The following is a 19386-nucleotide window of genomic DNA, read 5'->3' on the forward strand; positions in this document are numbered from 1 at the left end:
GGCCGCCTTCATAAGGACTAGAGTACAGGGTCAATGTGAAATTACTACGTTTTACGATGCAAACATTTGACCAATCTCAAGCAGCATGTTATATGTTCGGGATTGATATTAAGGTGACTAGCCCAACTGCGACTGCGCTCGAAGGCATCTGTGGGACAGAAAATGCAAATACTCCAGCGGCAATGCGTTGTCGTCGATACTATTCATTCGAGCCCTAAAACGTATATATATATATATATATATGTGTGTGTGTGTGTGTGTGTGTGTGTGTACATTGGTATGCCTTCGAAGGGTTGTTTGAAACCCAGGAGCCTTGCCATGGACACTAATCAAGAAACCCAGAAGAAACTCTACACAAGAAAACGCCGTTCGTTCGCCTCTCTTACTCTTCACAACTCCAAAAGCTACATAGAGAGATATTTCGTATTCATACAGCTGCGTCACCCCTTGTTTCAGCACCGCCTTGCTGAGATGTGGTGCCCCAAGGAAAGCCATCGCTGGTGCTAGCTTGTGATGGCTGGCGGTTTCTGCTCCTGAACCAGCTCAACGAGAGGATGTTACCAAGAGCGCCTGAGTCTGTAGAGCTCCTGTTTCTCTGGTATCGGCGAGCTTTGAGACCCGGAAATCCTGTGCTCTTTCGCCTTCGTCGTGTAAGTCGTCGAGGCGTAGATTCGGTGCTTGGCCCAGATTCATCCCCAACAGGGCCACCAGTGGTAGATCTCTTGGTTGGGAGCAGAGGTGAGGACTCTGTATGGCGCGCCAGTGTACTAGACCGTCTCCTATTGCCTGGAGTACTGGGCTCGTCTCGGTCCTCCAACTCATCCCAAATCTCAGCTCGCTCGGCCCACCGAGGGGTCCTCTTCCGAGAGGGGACCAGTGGTGTTTCGTCGATCGCGGGCGGGAATGTTTGATATGTATGTGGAATTGAGTCTTCATCTGCAACGGCATTGTCTGAGCCAAGCAGCGACTCTTCCTCCTCGGTGTCCTCCACAAGTCCAAGACCAGGGGCAAGGGACGACTGTCCAACGCCGGGTGTATGCTGCTCATCGCTTAATCGCCATGAGAGTGCCAGGACACCCGAAAGCAGAATAACAGTTCCTAAAGCAATGAGGCATGCTCTTAGAGGCGATATTAGGCTCGTCTGGTTGAAGTATATCAAGCCGTCAAGAATGGCAATGATGTTGTAGACACAGAAAACCAAAGGGTAAAGAACCGATGTTGAAACAAGCTTGAGACCTCGGTGTAAGTAATAGAGCTGGCAAAGAGCCAGCGTGACGAGAGCTAGGACGATGGCCCAAGATTGCCAATGCACGAACTGGTTCCGTCCCGCAACAGTCTTGATGACCAGCTCTACCGAGGACTTGGCGAACAATAGTGCATGAGCAGAGAGATCTCCACTGATGACGCCGTAAGTAATACCTCGAGCCAGCCGAAAGCGGGCGTCGTGTGATAGGCTCGACATGCTGTTGATTAGATCAACGGCCAGCGCCAGAGTAAGGACAAAGAGCGCCTGAAGTATCATCCAGACAATGTATGGCCTTCTCGCCATGAGTTCCAACAGCTCCTTCAAGTCATGCGCCGGCGAAGGAATGGCTCCGAATATAGCGATCAATACAGCGCCAGTTGTAACGAGAATCGTGCCAGACAAAGACCATCTTGTGAAAGGTTCGCTGAGGATCAATGATGCGCATATCGAGTTGAACACGAGGCCAGCAGCCTGCAAAGTCGAGAGAACGGGTAGTGGAAGCGTCGAGATCTGAATGCTGCTTCCCAGCAAGTTTGCTACAATAAACATGCCCATGCCAATCTGCCACCTCCTCCTTCGGTAGGGAGGCCGTCGGACATCGTGAGGTCCCTTTTCGTCCTCGAGTATATGCGACTTTCGCTGCAAGGTCAGACCTAGACTCTGAACACTGGTCGATATCAATCCAACAATAATTCCAAGCTACAGTCGCCAACATTAGCACTCTTATCCGTTCAAACAGCGCTGTACACAACGTACAGCTATGCTCCCTCCAGAAGAGATGCCGCCAAGCAACCCCATTGCGCCTGTGCCAGGTCCGAGGTCATCTGGCAAGGGAGAGTTGAGGCGAGTTGTTGAGACGTCGCATAGGCAGTGTGTTTGGTACAAGGGTCGCTTTGTATCACTGGGCAAGTAAAGGATGTATTCGTTTCGATAGATTCAAGGGGAATGGCTGGTTGAAGCGCTAGTCGTAGGTAACGCGGGAGGCTGTTGAGCTGCCGCCGATCGGAGAGGTATTCCAGCCGGTGCCTTATTCGAGAGAGGAGCGTAGGATATGGAGAATTAATATGAATGCCCAGTTTGATGCTATAAATTTATGTCTTGAATTGAAACTAATCAATAGAAAGTCGGAGGCGGACAAGCTTGAGTCGAGCGTGGGACACCTGACGTGAGTAGAGCACACTACAGTTAGTACCTAGAGCAGATAGGCATGCAGCTCCATCTCACACGGGACTAATTAGCCACTGTGGCGGTGAGGTTACATAATGCACATGCGAACCATGCAAAATGGCATTGACCCGATCTCAATTGCTCACACTCAAATCTGTAAGTGTCCAAAGTAAGGGCCTTGCCACAAACATACCTCATCCTTCCAAGAACTATGCTTATCTTGCGATGAGGTGTGAGAACGACACTTCTTGTCAAATGGCTGTGCTACCTCAGTACCTTACCTTACCTTACGTAGTGTACTCTAAACGGTGTGGAACATCTGTGGCTTGGCTACCTACCTAACCCCCAGCTGCAGTCGGTTCCCTGCTGGAGCACAGTAAGATACAGCTAAGGAGCTGGTAGGCTGGGTCTTGGAACGGCTGGCGTCACAATCCATCCATACCTTACCTACCTACCTACACAGCTACCAACTCCATCATAGTCCATCGCTGACCTTGACCTTCACTAACAAGAGGCCATCGCCAGCCTTTCACCACTTCAACCTTGACCCCATCCAGGGCTTTCCTTAGCATCCCCTCACCTTTCGAATCTAACAAATCCATATAAATCTGCCCATCATGTCGCAACACGCCTTGTCCGACCAGCAGGTACGCATGCCCAAACGACGCAATCCCTCGTCCATCTCACCAGTCCTCTAATTCTAATTTTAACGCGCGGTTCTCCTCACAATTAGGTCAATAATGAGCTCAGCAAGATGACGGCGTTCATCAAGCAAGAAGCCATGGAGAAAGCCCGCGAGATCGAGATCAAGGCCAATGAGGAGTTCGAGATCGAGAAGTCCAAGCTCGTCCGCCAGGAGACAGACGCCATCGATAGCCAGTACGAAAAGAAGTTCAAGCAGGCCACCATGTCTCAGCAAATCACCCGCTCAACCGTTGCCAACAAGACGCGACTCAAGGTCCTCGGCGCCCGCCAGGAGCTGCTCGACAACATATTTGAGGAGGCCCAGAAGAAGCTCGCCGAGGGTGCCAAGGATAAGGGCAAGTACCAAAAGGCCCTCAAGGGTCTCCTGCTTGAGGGTTTCTACGCTCTGGATGAGCCTGAGCTCCAGGTTCGCGCGCGCAAGAAGGATTACGATGTCGTCAAGAAGGCCATCGAGGAGGCTGCCAAGGAGTTCAAGAAGGAGCTTGGAAAGGACATTGCAGCAAAGATTCAAGAGGACGATCCTCTCCCCGAGGGAATGTACGTGCAAGCCCGTTACAGGAAATCCCTCGAGTGGCCAGCTAACAGAGTAATAGTGCTGGCGGTGTGGTTGTTATCAGTGGAAGTGGAAAGATTGACATCGATAACACTTTTGAGGCGAGATTGCGACTCTTGGAAGAGTCTGCTGCTCCTGCAGTACGAGAGGCTCTATTTGGCAAGAATCCTAACCGCAAGTTCTTCGACTAAACCCCCTTTGGCCACCATAAATATCTCTATATGGGAGCCTCTACGTACGTACCGTTTCCATGAGTGCACGACTGGGGAGGCTCTTCAACCGTTCTCGACCCGCATTGTTCATCAGTCTGCGCTTGTAGTTTAGAGGTTGTGTATTGTGTTTGACTCTTTTGTCTGATTTGGGACTTGGCCCGCGGTAGAATTGATTACACGTTCAAATACTCGCGACATACAACAGTACCTAGTGAAATACCGCACGCCTTCATCCTTCTCGGCTAACCCTGTGGCTCTCAAGTTTATTTCACCTTGACTACGATCGTATCGGCGTCTACTGCTTCGTAGAAGACATCCTCTGATTCTGCAGGGGATGGTTCAGCCATTGGATCCGGCACACTCTGTGGTGCTTTCTTGAGGAAGCTCTTCATGTAATTCTGCTGCTTCGGAAGGAAGGGATCCTCTTTCTGACCTGGCAGATCAAATATGCTCTTCTTCGCCTTTCGACGTGTACGGACTGAGTGTGCAAGTCGCTGCTGGACCCATTCTATGACGCTTTTGGCTTCTGTACGAGCGAGTTTCATACCCGCATCGTTGATCTTTCGCCAGATTTCCCTCAGTCTAAGTGCAAGCTCGTCAACATCACTATTGAACTGCTTTTCCTTCTCCGGATCAGGAGATGGTGCAAATGAGCCGTCATCCACGACGATATTGATAAGGATAATGTTGGCCTGGAGGAGGGCGAAATCTGTCTTGGGCCCGACGAAGAAGTCCTCGTGATCCAAGAGTGCTATGACGCCACGAATAGTAACCACATCGTCGGGATGGTAGCGACCCAAGCTTGGGTCGTTGAACAAAAACACTACAGCCAGTCGCCGTCTAAGCTCGTGAGGTCTGGCTTTGCTGATAGGCAGACACGCAAGAGCATTGGTCCTCACACATTGTTCTTTGACTAATGTGTGCAGCTGTGTACATGTTTCAGAGCACTGCATACGTGTCAGTCAGAATCTCGCGTACCACCCTTGAGTGTAACTCACAAATGTGTCCCAGCCAGGGTGAGGAATAGCTTCGAGAAGGGCATGGATACAAGTTTCGTAAGTGACCAACAAATCAATCTCATATATCAAGAACTTGTCCATTGACATACGTAGGAGCGTCTGCGAAGCATAGACAACCGACTCCTGGGACATGTAGGGCGAGATGGCAGTGAGGAGCGATAAGAAGGAGCTGAGAGATGACCAGTCGCGTCCTTCATAGGGCTCGGCACTTGGTTTCAGGATATTCAACTGAGAGTCTTGTTGTTCAAGCTCAGAAGAAGCGCCGAATCGACGAAACAACTCCTCCAAACGACGCGGCGTGACAATGCGCGCAACTGCTTCTGGACACGAGCTGAGCAAGTTACAGTATTCTCGTCTGACAAGAGTTGACTTTTGGGAGCAAACCTCATTCAGTATCCATTCGAAAAGCTCATCCGGGAGTTCCCCCTGCATTTGCAAGATGGTAAGAGGTAGTCCAGAGACAAGATGTTGCTCACGTGTCTGGTAATCGCCTTGAGTCAACAGTCTCCATGGCCCTTTGTTAAATTTTTTGGGGGCAGCTGTGGGGGATGGTATTGCATATCCTTCACGAAAGAAGCAATATCGAAGCTGTGAGTGTCCCGGTGCTGACCTCTGAACAGCTCTCATTACTTTCTGGGCATCTTGACCGGTGTTGTTCTTGACAATGCCCTCCATCGCATCCCGCGACATCTCATCTGTTGTCATTTGTTGATCATGTTGTTCAGCAGTTGAAAAGGCCTTGATCTTCAAAGCACTTGCATGAGTCGCATCGTCCTGTCTAGCATCCTTTGCCAGAGCTTTGAGGTCGAATTTGTGCTTGGACATTATCGCCAATGGGGATGCAGGAAACTCAACTGCAGTTCTCTTGGCCCTTGGGGTCGTAAAGGGATTGTGAAGGGTTGTACCAGCAGCCTTTCCTGGGCGACCTCGTCCAAGGATAGCGGACAGATCCTCCAGCGAATCGTCTGAGGATGCTCCAAGATCATCTTCTTCGTCTGAATCTTTAATCTCGAAGTCTCGAGGAATTGTTGCCGTCTTCTTGAATGGCGTAGCCAACTTTCTTTCCGATGGAGATGAAGGTGGCTGTGGTGATGATGGTGGGTTTGGTGTTGAGGTTCTGGAGGCCTTGGGTGTTTGTGACTTTGTCACGGGTTTGAAGAAACTCATAATATTCCCATTTTTACCCTTTTGAGACATGGCGTATCTGATTCGATAGCCAGCGGTAGTTTTCAAAAATGCAGCAGGTTATTTGGAGAGTCTCCTGGTATTGATACCTTCACCTGCAAAAATGACTGCAGGTACAGGGTGTGTGAGGGAAGTACAAGATGCAGCTACGACATACTAACCGCGTTAATGGCTTTAGGTTGAGGCGCGTTGGGGTACGGTGAGGCTGGTGACTAAGTGTGGCTGCTGTGGCTGCCTGGGGACCTAGGTAGACTAGGTACCTAGAAGCTGACTGCAATGAGTTACGGATATGAATAGCATCACCAATCATCATGCGACTGTGTCTAGTGCTTAGTACCTGGCTTAGAGAAATCTCTACTGTTAGTCTGTGAGTACTGTAGAACAACCGGCATCTAAAAGAAGTTACAGGTTGCATTTTGGCCGCTGACAGACCTCGCCCTATAGATGTAACCATTTCTAGATGTGGCGCTCTACCAAACGGGCGGTTAAAAGGAATGGTGACAGTTCTTGGCCTGGCCCCCTTTCTAAAGGCTAGAGTTTCCAGAAGAGTCCCCTCTTGGACATCGGTCTTCTAGGTCTCAGCATTGACCAGGCCTTTATCACGATGCAGACGTAATGCTGTTGTTTTTAGCTCACTGGTTCGTGCTCCAAGATACGCGGCGTGTGCGGGATCAAGCCTCATAATCTATCAACGACACATGGGTGTTTCGTCTATGTAGACGGTGGTCGAGAAAAGGGGTTCATCATGCGTTTAATGCTAACACCGCCGAGAACGCTGGAGAACGATCGTCGGAAATGGAGCCTTTGCGTTCATTCCAGTACCTATCTCGTCTCTTATTACTGCACAAATCATAGTGCAGTATTGAAATCGGGGGTTGGAACCTTGTGTCTGGTATGCGACCCCAAGATGTTGACTTGGAGCTTATTTTTTTTCGGCACTGATCTAGTGCAACGTCGATGTTGGTGTAGGTACTAGGTAATGATGCTGTGAAGAAGGATTATTAGGTCTAACACGCCCAAGCTGACTGTAGTGTAATACCAGTAAGCTCAGATAACTAGGTACGGAGTAGATGTGGTTTCGGCATCCGAGCCTGACAGGAGTCCAGGGCTCGGGCTATTGTTATACAGTTATACTGCTTCTTGTTAGATGATGACGCCTGAATACGACAGTGGGTCATTTGCGAGGAGCCGGTCTCAGACGTCCAATCCGAGGCTGACGCAGCACAGCCCAGCTCGGCGCGTTCCATTCTTTGCATCTGAAGGGTTGGATCAGAATTGATGGATCATATGGATCCTTCCATCTCTCTAGCCTGGGCAGTCCTTGGGTTGATAAAAATGCACTTCGGATCAAGAATTAGAGGTTGACCGTTTGACTCAAGTGTTACGACCAGATGATGATATGTCATACAAACAAAAAGAGCTAGCAGAGGCGATGTCATTTTATCATTCTTGAAATTCACGCCCGCCATCACGAGGTATATAGATGATTCCAACCAGCCGATATGATCTTGGCGATCTAGTTCTACTCGTGATATTTGGCAACCCCTGGGGAGTCCTGTCACTGGAAATTTGGACCTGCAGATGGTAGGCTCAGGAGAGGAGACCCCTAGCAAGGGTCCTCTCCAGTTGACGAAACAAGGAGCAAAGGGCACTCGCGTTCCTGAGCGGCGCTGAGCTAATAAGGCGTTAAGACAGGGGGACAATGGGTCTCTGCTGTTACTTGCATGTACCTTACCCAAGGACAATGCAATGGTAAGAAAGCCAAGCCAAGCATCCACGGTTTTTCATGATCGGATAGGACAGTGCAGCAATAAGGGCAATTAAGTCAGTGCAATGTAGCACTGTAAGAAACAAAGTGCCTCGTACAGAGCGTGTATTTCGTGCTCCCGTCAATCCCCGTACGGGAATAACACAGACTCGAAAAAGATCACATCTCCAAGTTCCAACACCTGGGCTTGAACAAATTGAGCTTGGAGTCAGGCTGGATGATGAAACGTCGATTTGATGGCGAATCTCTACTAACCAAGTGGAACCGTAATCCGTCACCTGTGGTGCAGCACGTCCTGACGTTTGAAGAGGTAAGAAAACTTACGAATTCTAGTCTAAATGACAAAAATGATTAGGCAAGGTTGACATAGACCCTGTTGGGCTTTTATATCCATCTTTTTCGGCATCCCAGGCCAGGTTCATATCTTTTCTTGAGGCACGGCAACGCCGTACTCAGCACCGCAATTTGTTCGTTCCATGGGCTCCGTGAAAGTGGTAGACCCCGCTGTGTTTGTAAGCCCGGTCCGTTGATTACAAGTGACCGACCGATGCTGCTTTATTATTATCCATCAGTCATGTCTGCATCTACTTATGAGTTACGGAGTAGTCCCATTGGATCCATGACGGCGGAGAAATATCGTGGCGCTTTTTCTCGCTCCTAAGTAAAGTCCGTGAACCCGACAATGCGGAGGTAAAATCTGGACATAACGGGACCTGCGGAGGTTTTGTATTTCCATCCAAGTGAGGAAGGCGCTCGTATAACCCCGGGATGCCTTATACTGCCAAGGGGCATAATTGGATTTGGAGTATATCGATATTAGAGTAGGTAGGAGGTAAATAAACAAAGGACGCCGTGGGTTAGGAAAGAAACGGGACAGAATAAACAAAAAAGAGAGCGGCCAAAGTCTGTTTAATGAGGGGCTGATATTCATTCATTCATCCATTGAAGCAACGTGGGGCTTATGCTATACAGTAATAATTTAACCTTGCTGGTCCTCTCTCTATTAGGCAGGGACGTGAAGATCTGGTCGAAGCTTGTTCCTCGGTTGTTTATGAGTTTATGAGGCTGTCAAGTGTCTCTCTACCAGGAATAACCCTTACCTTCTCGCACTTTGACAGTAAATATCCTCGTACAGGAAGAAAGAAGTCTCAGATCTTCGTTCCAGCGTGGTATTCAACATCAATAAAGGAGGACGAGGCGAAACCGGATCTTGTTGCCGCCAAGCGACCATTGAGATCATCACGCAAGGTTGGATAAATAAAAGGTGGAGGATCCCGTCTTGAAACATTGCAATTGCTACCTACAAGTTCCTGGAGAAGCCGCTACCTAGGTACTTATCTTCTGTTCCGATTATTGCTGGTGCAGTACATATTGTGCAGCCATCCCCTGAACCCTCGCCAGGAGATTTGTGCAGTCACCGCTCGCAGTCATCAATGTATGTACTTATTTACGGACGATTGTCCAGGGTCGCCAACACGGTGAGGATCAAAAGATTCGACAATTTATCAAGGGTGGTACTCAGAGGAACCCCGCCCTTTTTCGGCCTCCATTGATTGATCCAAGGGGAATTCACAAAACCATTGATGACGGTCTCGACAAGTAGCCACCATATTTGACCCTTAGGGACTAGTCGTGATGGCTGCAACGAATAGAAGCTTATCTGATTTTTAAGATGTACGCTATCGATATCTTTGGTTGCAATGACAATAGTCACGGCCGGAAGGGATTGGTGAAATGCCCGTATGCGGAGTCCATCCACGGAGGCGTCGGAGCCGGAGCTTCCATCCATGGACATTGGAAACACAGGTTAGTAGGTATACCTAAAGTTTAGGTACCCAAAACCCTCAAAACTCACGATGGTTCGTACGAGACTAACGAATCTTGACAGAAAACACGCATCGGATTTCCAGGGTCGCCGTTCACTTGATGATATCCTTGGCAAATCTTAGGCGCGACCTATTGTAAGTTCCCCCCTTTGCAAGGGGTTGGCTGGCTGGTGCTTCAAGGGGCAAGTAAATGCCAGCTGGAGGCGTATGCAGCAATGGATCGCAGCAAGCAAGCTATTAACAAAGCTCGCAAGGGGCCGAGTGATTTATTCGAAGCTAGGTCACGAAGACTTCCTAGAGAGATGCAGATATAGTGGAAGTGTTCAGTGTATGTTTATTACTGGAAAACCGTTGCAGCGCATTTTGTTGTGTTGTTGTAGTCGTGTCAAGGTAAATAAATGGACCCCTGGCTGACAAGCCTCTGTTGGAGTTTCTCATCCTCTCCAACTCCAATGTAGAAAAAAAAAACATCAGGAGTGTCGGGGATATGTAGCGGCCGACCACGCCGCAAGACGCACACAGTGAATGCCCGAGGGAGCCGCCCGTGTTCCCAGGGCTGAGGTATGACTGATCTATTCACGTTAGACCAAGATAGTTCTACAGCCTAGTTAGCTGTTGAGAGCAGTACTGTACAACACAGTCGAAATTCCCGACGACTTCAGTTAGAACCGTGGCGCCGGCGTTAGTGGATTCTACAGGTCGCTGGGAGGCGGGAGATCCATAGGTTCCATTGGATTTTGACCGTTGCCTATCCGTACCGCTGAGAAGTCAACTATCCATGACGGGAACCAGGGAGTACAGTACTAAGTTCATTCGGCATGTAAGGTATGACAGATGTCCGAAAGTACCGTGCTAAGCCTGGAGTCCGCTGAGTAGAAGACACTTTGTTCGTGATGCTGTTTGATGGATGGATAGGATGAATGACATTGAATGTATAGCAGCAATGCGACAACACCGCCTTGTCAAGGCTGTCAAGGCAAGGTAGAGGGTAGGTATGTACATAAGCACTGCAAAGAAGCTTAGCTGCTAGGCATTAGTTAGTAGACAATGCGAGACAGCGCATCGCAATCGTGAGAATCCAATCCATCCAATGCAAGCATGCATCCATAGGTACCTAGGATCCAATCTGTATGCAGGAGCAGATCCATGGGTACTTAGGGGATACATTCCGGGCAGATGAAAGAGTGCGTCGGATGGGCCGGGATCAAGAATCCCCACGCACACCCACCCACAAGAAAGCCTGCGACCCACGCCCCCGACACCCACTCTCCACTACCCATTTCCCTTCAGCAGCGCTCCTCAGCGAGTCCCAGCGGTTGTCTCGAGCGGGTACCACCCAGAAATGGCTATCCCAGAGTGCTAGAGTCTCAGGCTCTCTCGCGGCCTCTCGCTTTAACTGGCGGACGGGACGGGGCCCGGGGAGGGTCTCTCGTCTCTCCAAAGTCCACCGTAGCTTTTTTCCCTTGTCGCCCCGTTCTTTCCATCGCCCATTGCCTTTGCTTACACAATTCAATTCCCCTTGTACCGTACCTTCTCCCAGCCAGCCCGTTCGTTTCTTCTCGTCAGTCCCATCTCGACACCATCAACAACCTTACCTTTGCTCTCTCCACGTTCACCTTCTTGTACCGTTTCGACGATCTTCAAACGGTCCTGGCGAAGCCGTTTCACACTCGACTTTATCACATCGCCGCCGCCAATAGTAATCTTTGACTTGACGAGCAGCTGGTGTTGCTTCAATTGTACCTGCTCCATTCACTTCGACTCTGTACTGTACCATATACGCTTAATCAGACGCCTTTCGCTTCTCTCGACTCCGACTTGGACTCGTTCAGTTTCCCCAATCTGGCTGGCATCGAGGGGCCGATCGGGCGCTTGCCCGCGACTTCATCATGACCACAACAACAACAACCTCTGACGGCCACCTTGACCCGCAGGCCCTCAGTGCCACCCAAAGATCGCGATGGGCCACACAAAGAAAGAGTGTCAACAGCAGTAACAACAAACGCAATTCTCTGCTCGAACGTATGGGACATAAGAAGACAGGTTCCAATGAGAAGAACCCCCCCTCCGACGGATCCGACCCTCACGGCGACGATGGCCAACCGCCCCAAGCGAACCCTGAAGACCTGAATGGTGGTGAGGAGGACGAGGATCACGAGAACCGCACCTTGTTCTTTAACCAGCCACTGCCTGAAGAGCTTTTGGATGAAAACGGACATCCCAGTCAAGTCTTCACGCGAAATAAAATCCGAACAGCCAAATATACGCCTCTATCATTCGTTCCTAAAAACTTGTGGTTCCAATTCCATAATGTTGCTAATATATTTTTCTTGTTCTTGGTTATCCTGGTCGTAAGTTGACCATCCGGCCCCCTTTACCTTCGCGAGTAACCTTAACCTTGAATTAGATCTTCCCGATTTTTGGTGGTGTCAATCCAGGTCTCAACGCCGTTCCATTGATTTTCATTATTGCAGTAACTGCTATCAAGGATGCCATCGAGGATTACCGACGAACTATTCTCGACATCGAACTCAACAATGCTCCTGTCCACCGCTTACGAAACTGGAACAACGTCAATGTTATGGAGGGCGACGTTTCCATGTGGCGTCAATTCAAGAAGGCCAACTCGAAATTCTTCGGTTCTATCTGGCGAGCAACTCAATCTCTGTGGTCCAAGAAGGCGAAGGAAGAGAGGGCGAAGCGGAAGGCCGGCCCTGCGGAGGATGATGCGCCTCGGCCTTCAGTCGAGACGCACCGAACTCGTCAATCCATGAGACAGTCCATTGCATCGCCTTTCACCGGCCGTGAGTCCTTCATGTCTGCCCGAGAGGACATTCAGATGACTCCTGTTCCATCACCTTCACCCCAGGCCACACCTGCACAATTTGAGATGCCCGACCAGCAAGATGCCAAGCGCGCAGCAGCTTTATCGCAGATGAAGTCTGATGTTATCAACTACAACCATCCCCCATCCGGTGCCCGATTTCAAAAGGATACCTGGAAGAGTCTCGTCGTTGGCGATTTCGTTCGTATATATAATGACGAAGAATTGCCCGCCGATGTCATCATCCTGTCTACCTCCGATCCCGATGGCGGTTGCTATGTCGAAACCAAAAATCTGGACGGCGAAACTAACCTGAAAGTCCGCCAGGCTTTACGTTGCGGCCGAGGTCTAAAGCACGCCAGGGACTGCGAACGTGCAGAGTTTGTGATCGAAAGCGAGGGACCTCAGCCAAACCTCTACAAGTATAACGGTGCCATCAAGTGGAAGCAGAATGTCCCCGGCTACCTCGACGACGAGCCCGAGGATATGACGGAACCTATCACCATCGACAATCTCCTCCTACGTGGATGCAACCTCCGGAATACTGAGTGGATTCTTGGTGTAGTTGTTTACACCGGACATGACACCAAAATCATGATGAACGCCGGTATCACTCCTAGTAAGCGTGCTCGCATTGCTCGAGAGATGAACTTCAATGTCGTGTGTAACTTTGGTATCTTGCTTATCATGTGTTTGCTCGCCGCTATAATAAACGGCGTGGCATGGGCAAAGACAGATGCGTCTCTTCACTTCTTCGACTTCGGATCCATTGGTGGCAAACCAGCTATGAGCGGATTTATCACTTTCTGGGCTGCCATCATTCTGTTTCAGAACTTGGTCCCCATTTCGCTCTATATTACCCTGGAAATTGTGCGAACCTTGCAGGCTATCTTTATTTACAGCGATGTGGAGATGTACTATGAGCCAATTGATCAACCATGCATTCCCAAGTCATGGAATATTTCGGACGATGTTGGCCAAATCGAATACATCTTTTCCGACAAAACGGGTACTCTCACGCAAAACGTCATGGAGTTCAAGAAGGCAACGATTAATGGACAGCCATATGGAGAAGCTTACACGGAAGCTCAGGCAGGAATGCAGAAGCGACTTGGCATTGATGTTGAGAAGGAAGGAGAGAGAGTTCGCGCCGAGATTGCTGACGCCAAGGTTCGGGCGCTTGCTGGTCTTCGCAAAATTCACGACAACCCATATCTTCACGACGAGGCTTTGACATTCATTGCTCCTGACTTCGTTTCCGATCTCTCTGGCGACTCCGGCCCCGAGCAGCAGGCAGCCAACGAGTATTTCATGCTAGCCCTGGCTCTCTGTCATACTGTGATGGCTGAGAAGGTTGATGGCGACAAACCAAAAATGATTTTCAAGGCGCAGTCACCAGATGAAGAAGCCTTGGTTGCCACTGCTCGTGATATGGGTTTCACTGTTCTCGGAAGCTCTGGTGAAGGCATCAATCTGAACGTGATGGGCCAGGACCGACATTATCAAATTCTTAACACACTTGAATTCAACTCTAGTCGAAAGCGAATGAGTTCAATTGTCCGGATGCCTGATGGTCGCATCGTTCTCTTCTGCAAGGGTGCAGACAGCATCATCTACTCTCGCCTGAAACGAGGCGAACAGAAGGAGCTCAGAAAGACGACTGCTGAGCATCTCGAAATGTTTGCCCGGGAAGGTCTTCGAACACTGTGTATTGCCCACAAGGAAGTTTCCGAGCAGGACTACCGAACTTGGAAGAAAGAACACGATGCAGCTGCTTCTGCCCTCGAAGAGCGGGAAGAGAAGCTGGAATCGGTGGCCGAGCTGATTGAACAAGATCTCTACCTTATTGGTGGTACCGCCATCGAGGATCGTTTACAAGATGGGGTACCCGACACAATTGCTCTCTTGGGCAATGCTGGCATCAAGCTTTGGGTTCTCACTGGCGACAAAGTTGAGACTGCTATTAATATCGGCTTCTCTTGTAACCTTCTCAACAATGACATGGAACTGATTCACCTCAAGGTCGACGAGGACGAGACAGGCGAGATCACTGACGAGACCTTCTTTGACATGGCAGAAAGACTATTGGATGATAACCTTCAGACTTTTGGTATTACTGGTAGCGATCATGATCTCGCGCTTGCCAAGAAGAACCACGAACCGCCCGCACCAACCCACGGACTTGTCATTGATGGTTTCACACTCCGATGGGTACTCAACGACCGCCTGAAGCAAAAGTTTCTCCTGCTCTGCAAGCAGTGCAAGTCGGTTCTCTGTTGTCGAGTCAGTCCTGCGCAGAAGGCTGCCGTTGTGGCTATGGTCAAGAACGGTCTCGATGTCATGACTCTTTCCATTGGTGACGGTGCCAACGATGTTGCCATGATCCAGGAAGCCGATGTTGGTGTCGGTATTGCTGGTGTCGAAGGCCGTCAAGCGGCCATGTCTTCTGACTATGCTATTGCTCAATTCCGATTCCTTCAGAGACTGGTGCTCGTCCATGGTCGATGGTCATACCGCCGTCTGGCAGAGAGTATCAGCAATTTCTTTTACAAGAACATGGTCTGGACCTTCTCCATTTTCTGGTACGAGATCTATTGTGATATGGATATGACATATCTCTTCGACTACACGTACATTCTCATGTTTAACCTCTTCTTTACTTCGGTCCCTGTTGCTATTATGGGTGTTCTGGATCAGGACGTGTCTGACAAGGTATCGTTGGCTGTTCCTCAGCTCTACCGACGAGGTATCGAGCGACTGGAGTGGACCCAGCTCAAGTTCTGGTAAGTAAACTGCCCTTGACATCGATGCCCTGTGCTAACTCTGCTAAAGGCTCTACATGATTGATGGTGTTTATCAGTCCATCATGGTTTTCTTTATTCCGTATCTTCTGTTTATGCCTGGCACCTTCTTGACTGGCAACGGCCTTGGTGTAGAGGACCGTCTTCGGTTTGGCGCCTATGTTGCTCACCCCGCCGTCATCACGATCAACATGTACATTCTGATCAACACCTATCGTTGGGATTGGCTGATGGTGCTCATTGTTGTCATCTCTGATGTGTTCATTTTCTTCTGGACTGGAGTGTACACTTCCTTCACCTCGTCGGCGTTCTTCTATGGTACTGCTGCACAGGTATATGGAGAAGCAACCTTCTGGGCATGTTTCTTCCTTGTACCTGTCATCTGTCTCTTCCCACGATTTGCCACCAAGGCTCTGCAGAAAGTGTACTGGCCTTACGATGTCGATATCATTCGTGAGCAGGAACGAATGGGTAAATTCGCACACCTCTACCAGGTCGAAGAGGCCAGTGATCCTCTCACCGCAGACACCAAGAGTGACAAGTCCAAGTCATCCAAGAGCTCAAGGAGGTCAAAGAAGATGCCCAAGCACGTGGCTTATGGCAGTGTTGATGAGGATCTACGGCCTATTTACCCTCCTTCAACAGCGACACGAACCACGACATATAATCAGCACAGCCAAAATGGCAGCGACTCGACCAATTACACGGCACATCGAATATCGTTGGATGTACCAATGCAAGCCCGGCCATCGATTGACCGAGCGCGACCATCATACGACCGTATGCGAGCCTCGATGGACAGGGTGAGACCCAGCTTTGAAGCCAGCAACGACTTCACATCGGCAGCGCGACTATCGAGGATCGAGTCAAGTCAATCGCAAGGAGGTCGATTCCGCCCTCGGCTTAGAGGACTTTCGTTGACTAAGAGTGCCAACATATAATTCCGGCCCTTTGCATCGCGCTGTACATGATGCTCAACTCGACTTTTGCTGACGACACGGCTCTGCGGACCCGGTGCCGAGTTTTGTTTCTCTCGACCTTTCCTTGCTTTTGATATCCCAGGCCTCAGACGGCCAGTGATGCACTTACGATCTGCATGAGCGATCTATGAGTTGCTTTCCGCGGTCTTTGTATGCTCATGCGCTTTAGCACGCAACGAAGGCAACGAGGTCGAATTGGTTTTTATTTATTTCATAATACCCCCTACGCTTCAAATGCATTGAACTAGGAGGTTTGCTTTTACACACGCAGGGCGTTATAAGGGGAAATGCAAAAGGGGTTTTTTGTTTTCTTGTATGAATTGATTTGATTCTTTGGTGGCTTCGGTACTATCACTTTTTAGTCTTGCTTCATCTCCCATGTTGTTTCACACTTTTCTTTTTAGCATCTTTAGAGCTGGAAAGCAGCAAACCCATTCTCTGACGAAGATACATTTCATTATTGCGCTGTCGAGGAGAGGGAGAATAGCGAGACGAGGAGACGGGCTGATTGGGGCTGGAGAGGATGTTACATTTGAGGAAGCGAGCTTGAAAGACGGAAGGGAAGAAAGAAAGAGAGAAAGAAAGAAAGACAGAAAGAGTGGGAGAATACAGCGGTCTTGATGCTGTAAATAAGAAGCGGTTATATAATCAGGTTGCCATCTCCTTTTGGAGACCAGAGACGAAAATCAATAAGACGATATGCAAATTCAATCTCAAGTTCGAACCCGAGTCCCTTGATGCTGGTGGTGGTGGTGACGACTTTATATGGCATTCATTCTTTGTAACTCAGTATGGGTGGTCTTATGTTGCTTTATGGTTCGAGTTGATGAGCCTCACAGTCACATTCAGGGCCGGGCGAGTACGAATACGGTGGATCGTTTCCCTCGGCGGTCAAGGCTTGGCAGGAACAGTGAGTGAATGGAACTTGGAAGGTCCCTGAAGCTACGGTACGTACCGAAGAAGGGGACTTCAGACTCCAGCTCCCACTTTAAATAACACGCCCACCATCCAACTTGAACCATCTCCAGTTGTCGCATGATACAAAGGGGACGTACAATTTCTGCAGAAAAGACAAATTGATCTTGTCGGAATCTGCAATGGAGAATCAGGAACAAGAACCATTGCTCCTTACCGCCTGGCGGAGGTGCAATGAGTTTGCTGCAGAGCACAACATCTCGTACGTTGTATTACCCACGCTTTACTTTAGCAGGGAGCCCATTGACCTTGACCTATAAGCTAATTCACTCTTCACAGGCAATCTACAGTCTCTGCCGTTGGGACGGTTGCTGCCATTGTCGTTGCAACTCTAATCCTTCGCCTCACAAACGCTATCGCTACAGCCTCTATCAGAGCAGCCACCGGCCGTCCTCGCAAGTTTACTGTTCCCGCGCCCAAGATCCCCGAGCCTTACTCCACCGTCGACGCCCCTTCAGTCAGGGTCTCTGGCAGCTCAGCCGTTCAATGCTATGCACCAGCTACTGGCCAGTTCCTAGGACAAATCAACCCTTCTACACCTGCTGCTATCGATCGAGCTGTTGTCGCCGCCGCGGCTGCCCAGAAGGTATGGGCTGAGACAACCTTCGAGGAACGCCGGGCTGTGTTGCGCTCGCTGCTGCAGCACGTCCTCGACAATGCTGAGGACATTGTCAAGATTGCTTGCTTGGACAGTGGAAAGACTATGGTGGATGCTCAGCTGGGAGAGATCCTTGTCACAGCTGAGAAGCTCAAGTGGACTCTCGACCATGGTGAAGCTGCACTACGCCCGTCTCGTCGTCCTACCAACTTTCTCATGATGTACAAGCGCAACACTGTCCACTATGAACCTCTTGGTGTTGTTGCTGCTCTTGTCAGCTGGAACTATCCATTCCACAACTTCATCGGTCCCGTCATCAGCGCCCTCTTCTCTGGAAACGGTATTCTTGTCAAGGTTTCTGAGCAGACTGCTTGGTCTAGCCAGTACTTCACCAACATCGCTCGTGGCGCTCTCGTTGCCCATGGTCATGATCCTCAGCTTGTTCAGACAGTCGTGTGCTGGCCTCAAACCGCCGGACATCTTACTTCACATCCTGGCATCAGCCACATCACCTTCATCGGTTCTCAGTCTGTCGCCCATCATGTTGCTGCTAGCGCGGCCAAGAGCCTTACTCCTGTTGTCGCAGAGCTTGGTGGTAAGGATCCCTTCATTATTCTCGATTCTGCTTCTCGAGACCTCAAACGCATCGCCGAAGTCATTCTTCGTGGAACCTTCCAAGCCGCTGGCCAGAACTGTATTGGTATCGAGAGAGTCATTGCCCCTCGTGCAATCCATGATAAGCTTGTCGAAATGCTTGCTCCTCGTGTCAACGCCTTACGTCTGGGCCCTGAGGCCGATGTCGGTGCCATGATCTCTGATGCTTCCTTTGACCGCCTTGAGGAACTCATCGCTGAGGCTGTTGCCCAAGGAGCCCGTCTCCTTGCTGGTGGCAAACGCTACAACCATCCCGAATATCCCACTGGTCACTATTTCCAGCCAACTTTCCTCGCCGACGTCACCCCCGACATGCGTATTGCACAAAATGAGTGCTTTGCTCCTGTTCTTACTCTCCTCCGCGCCAAGTCATCATCCCCTGAAGATATCCTCGCCATTGCTAACGCCCCCAACTTTGGCCTCGGTGCCTCTGTTCACGGTTCCGAGCGTGATCCCAACTTGCAGCCCATCGTCAAGGGCCTCCGCGCTGGCATGGTCGCTGTCAATGACTTCGCCGTCTACTACGCCGTCCAGTTGCCCTTTGGTGGTGTTGGTGGCTCTGGTTACGGCCGCTTTGCAGGCGAAGAGGGTCTACGCGGACTCTGCAACATGAAATCCATTTGCGAGGATCGCTTCGGCTGGCTGGGCATCCGCACTGGTATCCCTCCCCCAGTGCAGTACCCTATCAAGAGCCAGCCCGATAGCTGGAAGTTCACACATGGTGTTGTGGAGCTGGGATATGGAGCTCCCTTGAGAAAGCTCAAGGGTCTCGGCAATATTCTCACAAACATGTAGATGAGAGCCATAGAGATTGGAAGAGATGGAAAGACTGAAGCTACATGCTGGGTGCCAGGCCATAACATGTATGCCTCA

General features: G+C 50.0%; 5 protein-coding genes across 5 annotated transcripts; 3 read left to right on the plus strand and 2 right to left on the minus strand.

The window, feature by feature from the left end:
* Positions 1 to 427: 427 nt before the first annotated feature.
* On the minus strand, positions 428 to 2044 carry FTJAE_3849 (DUF803 domain protein; the record flags this gene model as incomplete). Its single annotated transcript, XM_037350191.1, has 2 exons — positions 428 to 1945; positions 2003 to 2044. The coding sequence occupies 2 exons, from the start codon at positions 2042 to 2044 to the stop codon at positions 428 to 430; spliced, it is 1560 nt and encodes a 519-aa protein (XP_037209015.1).
* Positions 2045 to 3030: 986 nt separating this feature from the next.
* Positions 3031 to 3862, plus strand: FTJAE_3850 (v-type proton ATPase subunit E; the record flags this gene model as incomplete). Its single annotated transcript, XM_037350193.1, has 3 exons — positions 3031 to 3060; positions 3147 to 3655; positions 3712 to 3862. The coding sequence occupies 3 exons, from the start codon at positions 3031 to 3033 to the stop codon at positions 3860 to 3862; spliced, it is 690 nt and encodes a 229-aa protein (XP_037209016.1).
* Positions 3863 to 4146: 284 nt separating this feature from the next.
* FTJAE_3851 (uncharacterized protein) lies at positions 4147 to 6099 on the minus strand (the record flags this gene model as incomplete). The annotated part of the gene is made up of 2 exons (XM_037350194.1): positions 4147 to 4830; positions 4882 to 6099. 2 exons carry the CDS (start codon positions 6097 to 6099, stop codon positions 4147 to 4149), a joined length of 1902 nt encoding a protein of 633 aa, XP_037209017.1.
* Positions 6100 to 11570: 5471 nt separating this feature from the next.
* FTJAE_3852 (phospholipid-translocating ATPase) lies at positions 11571 to 16247 on the plus strand (the record flags this gene model as incomplete). Its single annotated transcript, XM_037350195.1, has 3 exons — positions 11571 to 12032; positions 12089 to 15288; positions 15338 to 16247. The coding sequence occupies 3 exons, from the start codon at positions 11571 to 11573 to the stop codon at positions 16245 to 16247; spliced, it is 4572 nt and encodes a 1523-aa protein (XP_037209018.1).
* Positions 16248 to 17383: 1136 nt separating this feature from the next.
* On the plus strand, positions 17384 to 19308 carry FTJAE_3853 (NAD-dependent aldehyde dehydrogenase; the record flags this gene model as incomplete). Its single annotated transcript, XM_037350196.1, has 2 exons — positions 17384 to 17463; positions 17541 to 19308. The coding sequence occupies 2 exons, from the start codon at positions 17384 to 17386 to the stop codon at positions 19306 to 19308; spliced, it is 1848 nt and encodes a 615-aa protein (XP_037209019.1).
* Positions 19309 to 19386: the final 78 nt, after the last annotated feature.

This window comes from Fusarium tjaetaba (genome assembly GCF_013396195.1).
Source record: "Fusarium tjaetaba strain NRRL 66243 chromosome Unknown NRRL66243_c0000072, whole genome shotgun sequence".
NCBI lineage: Eukaryota > Fungi > Ascomycota > Sordariomycetes > Hypocreales > Nectriaceae > Fusarium > Fusarium tjaetaba.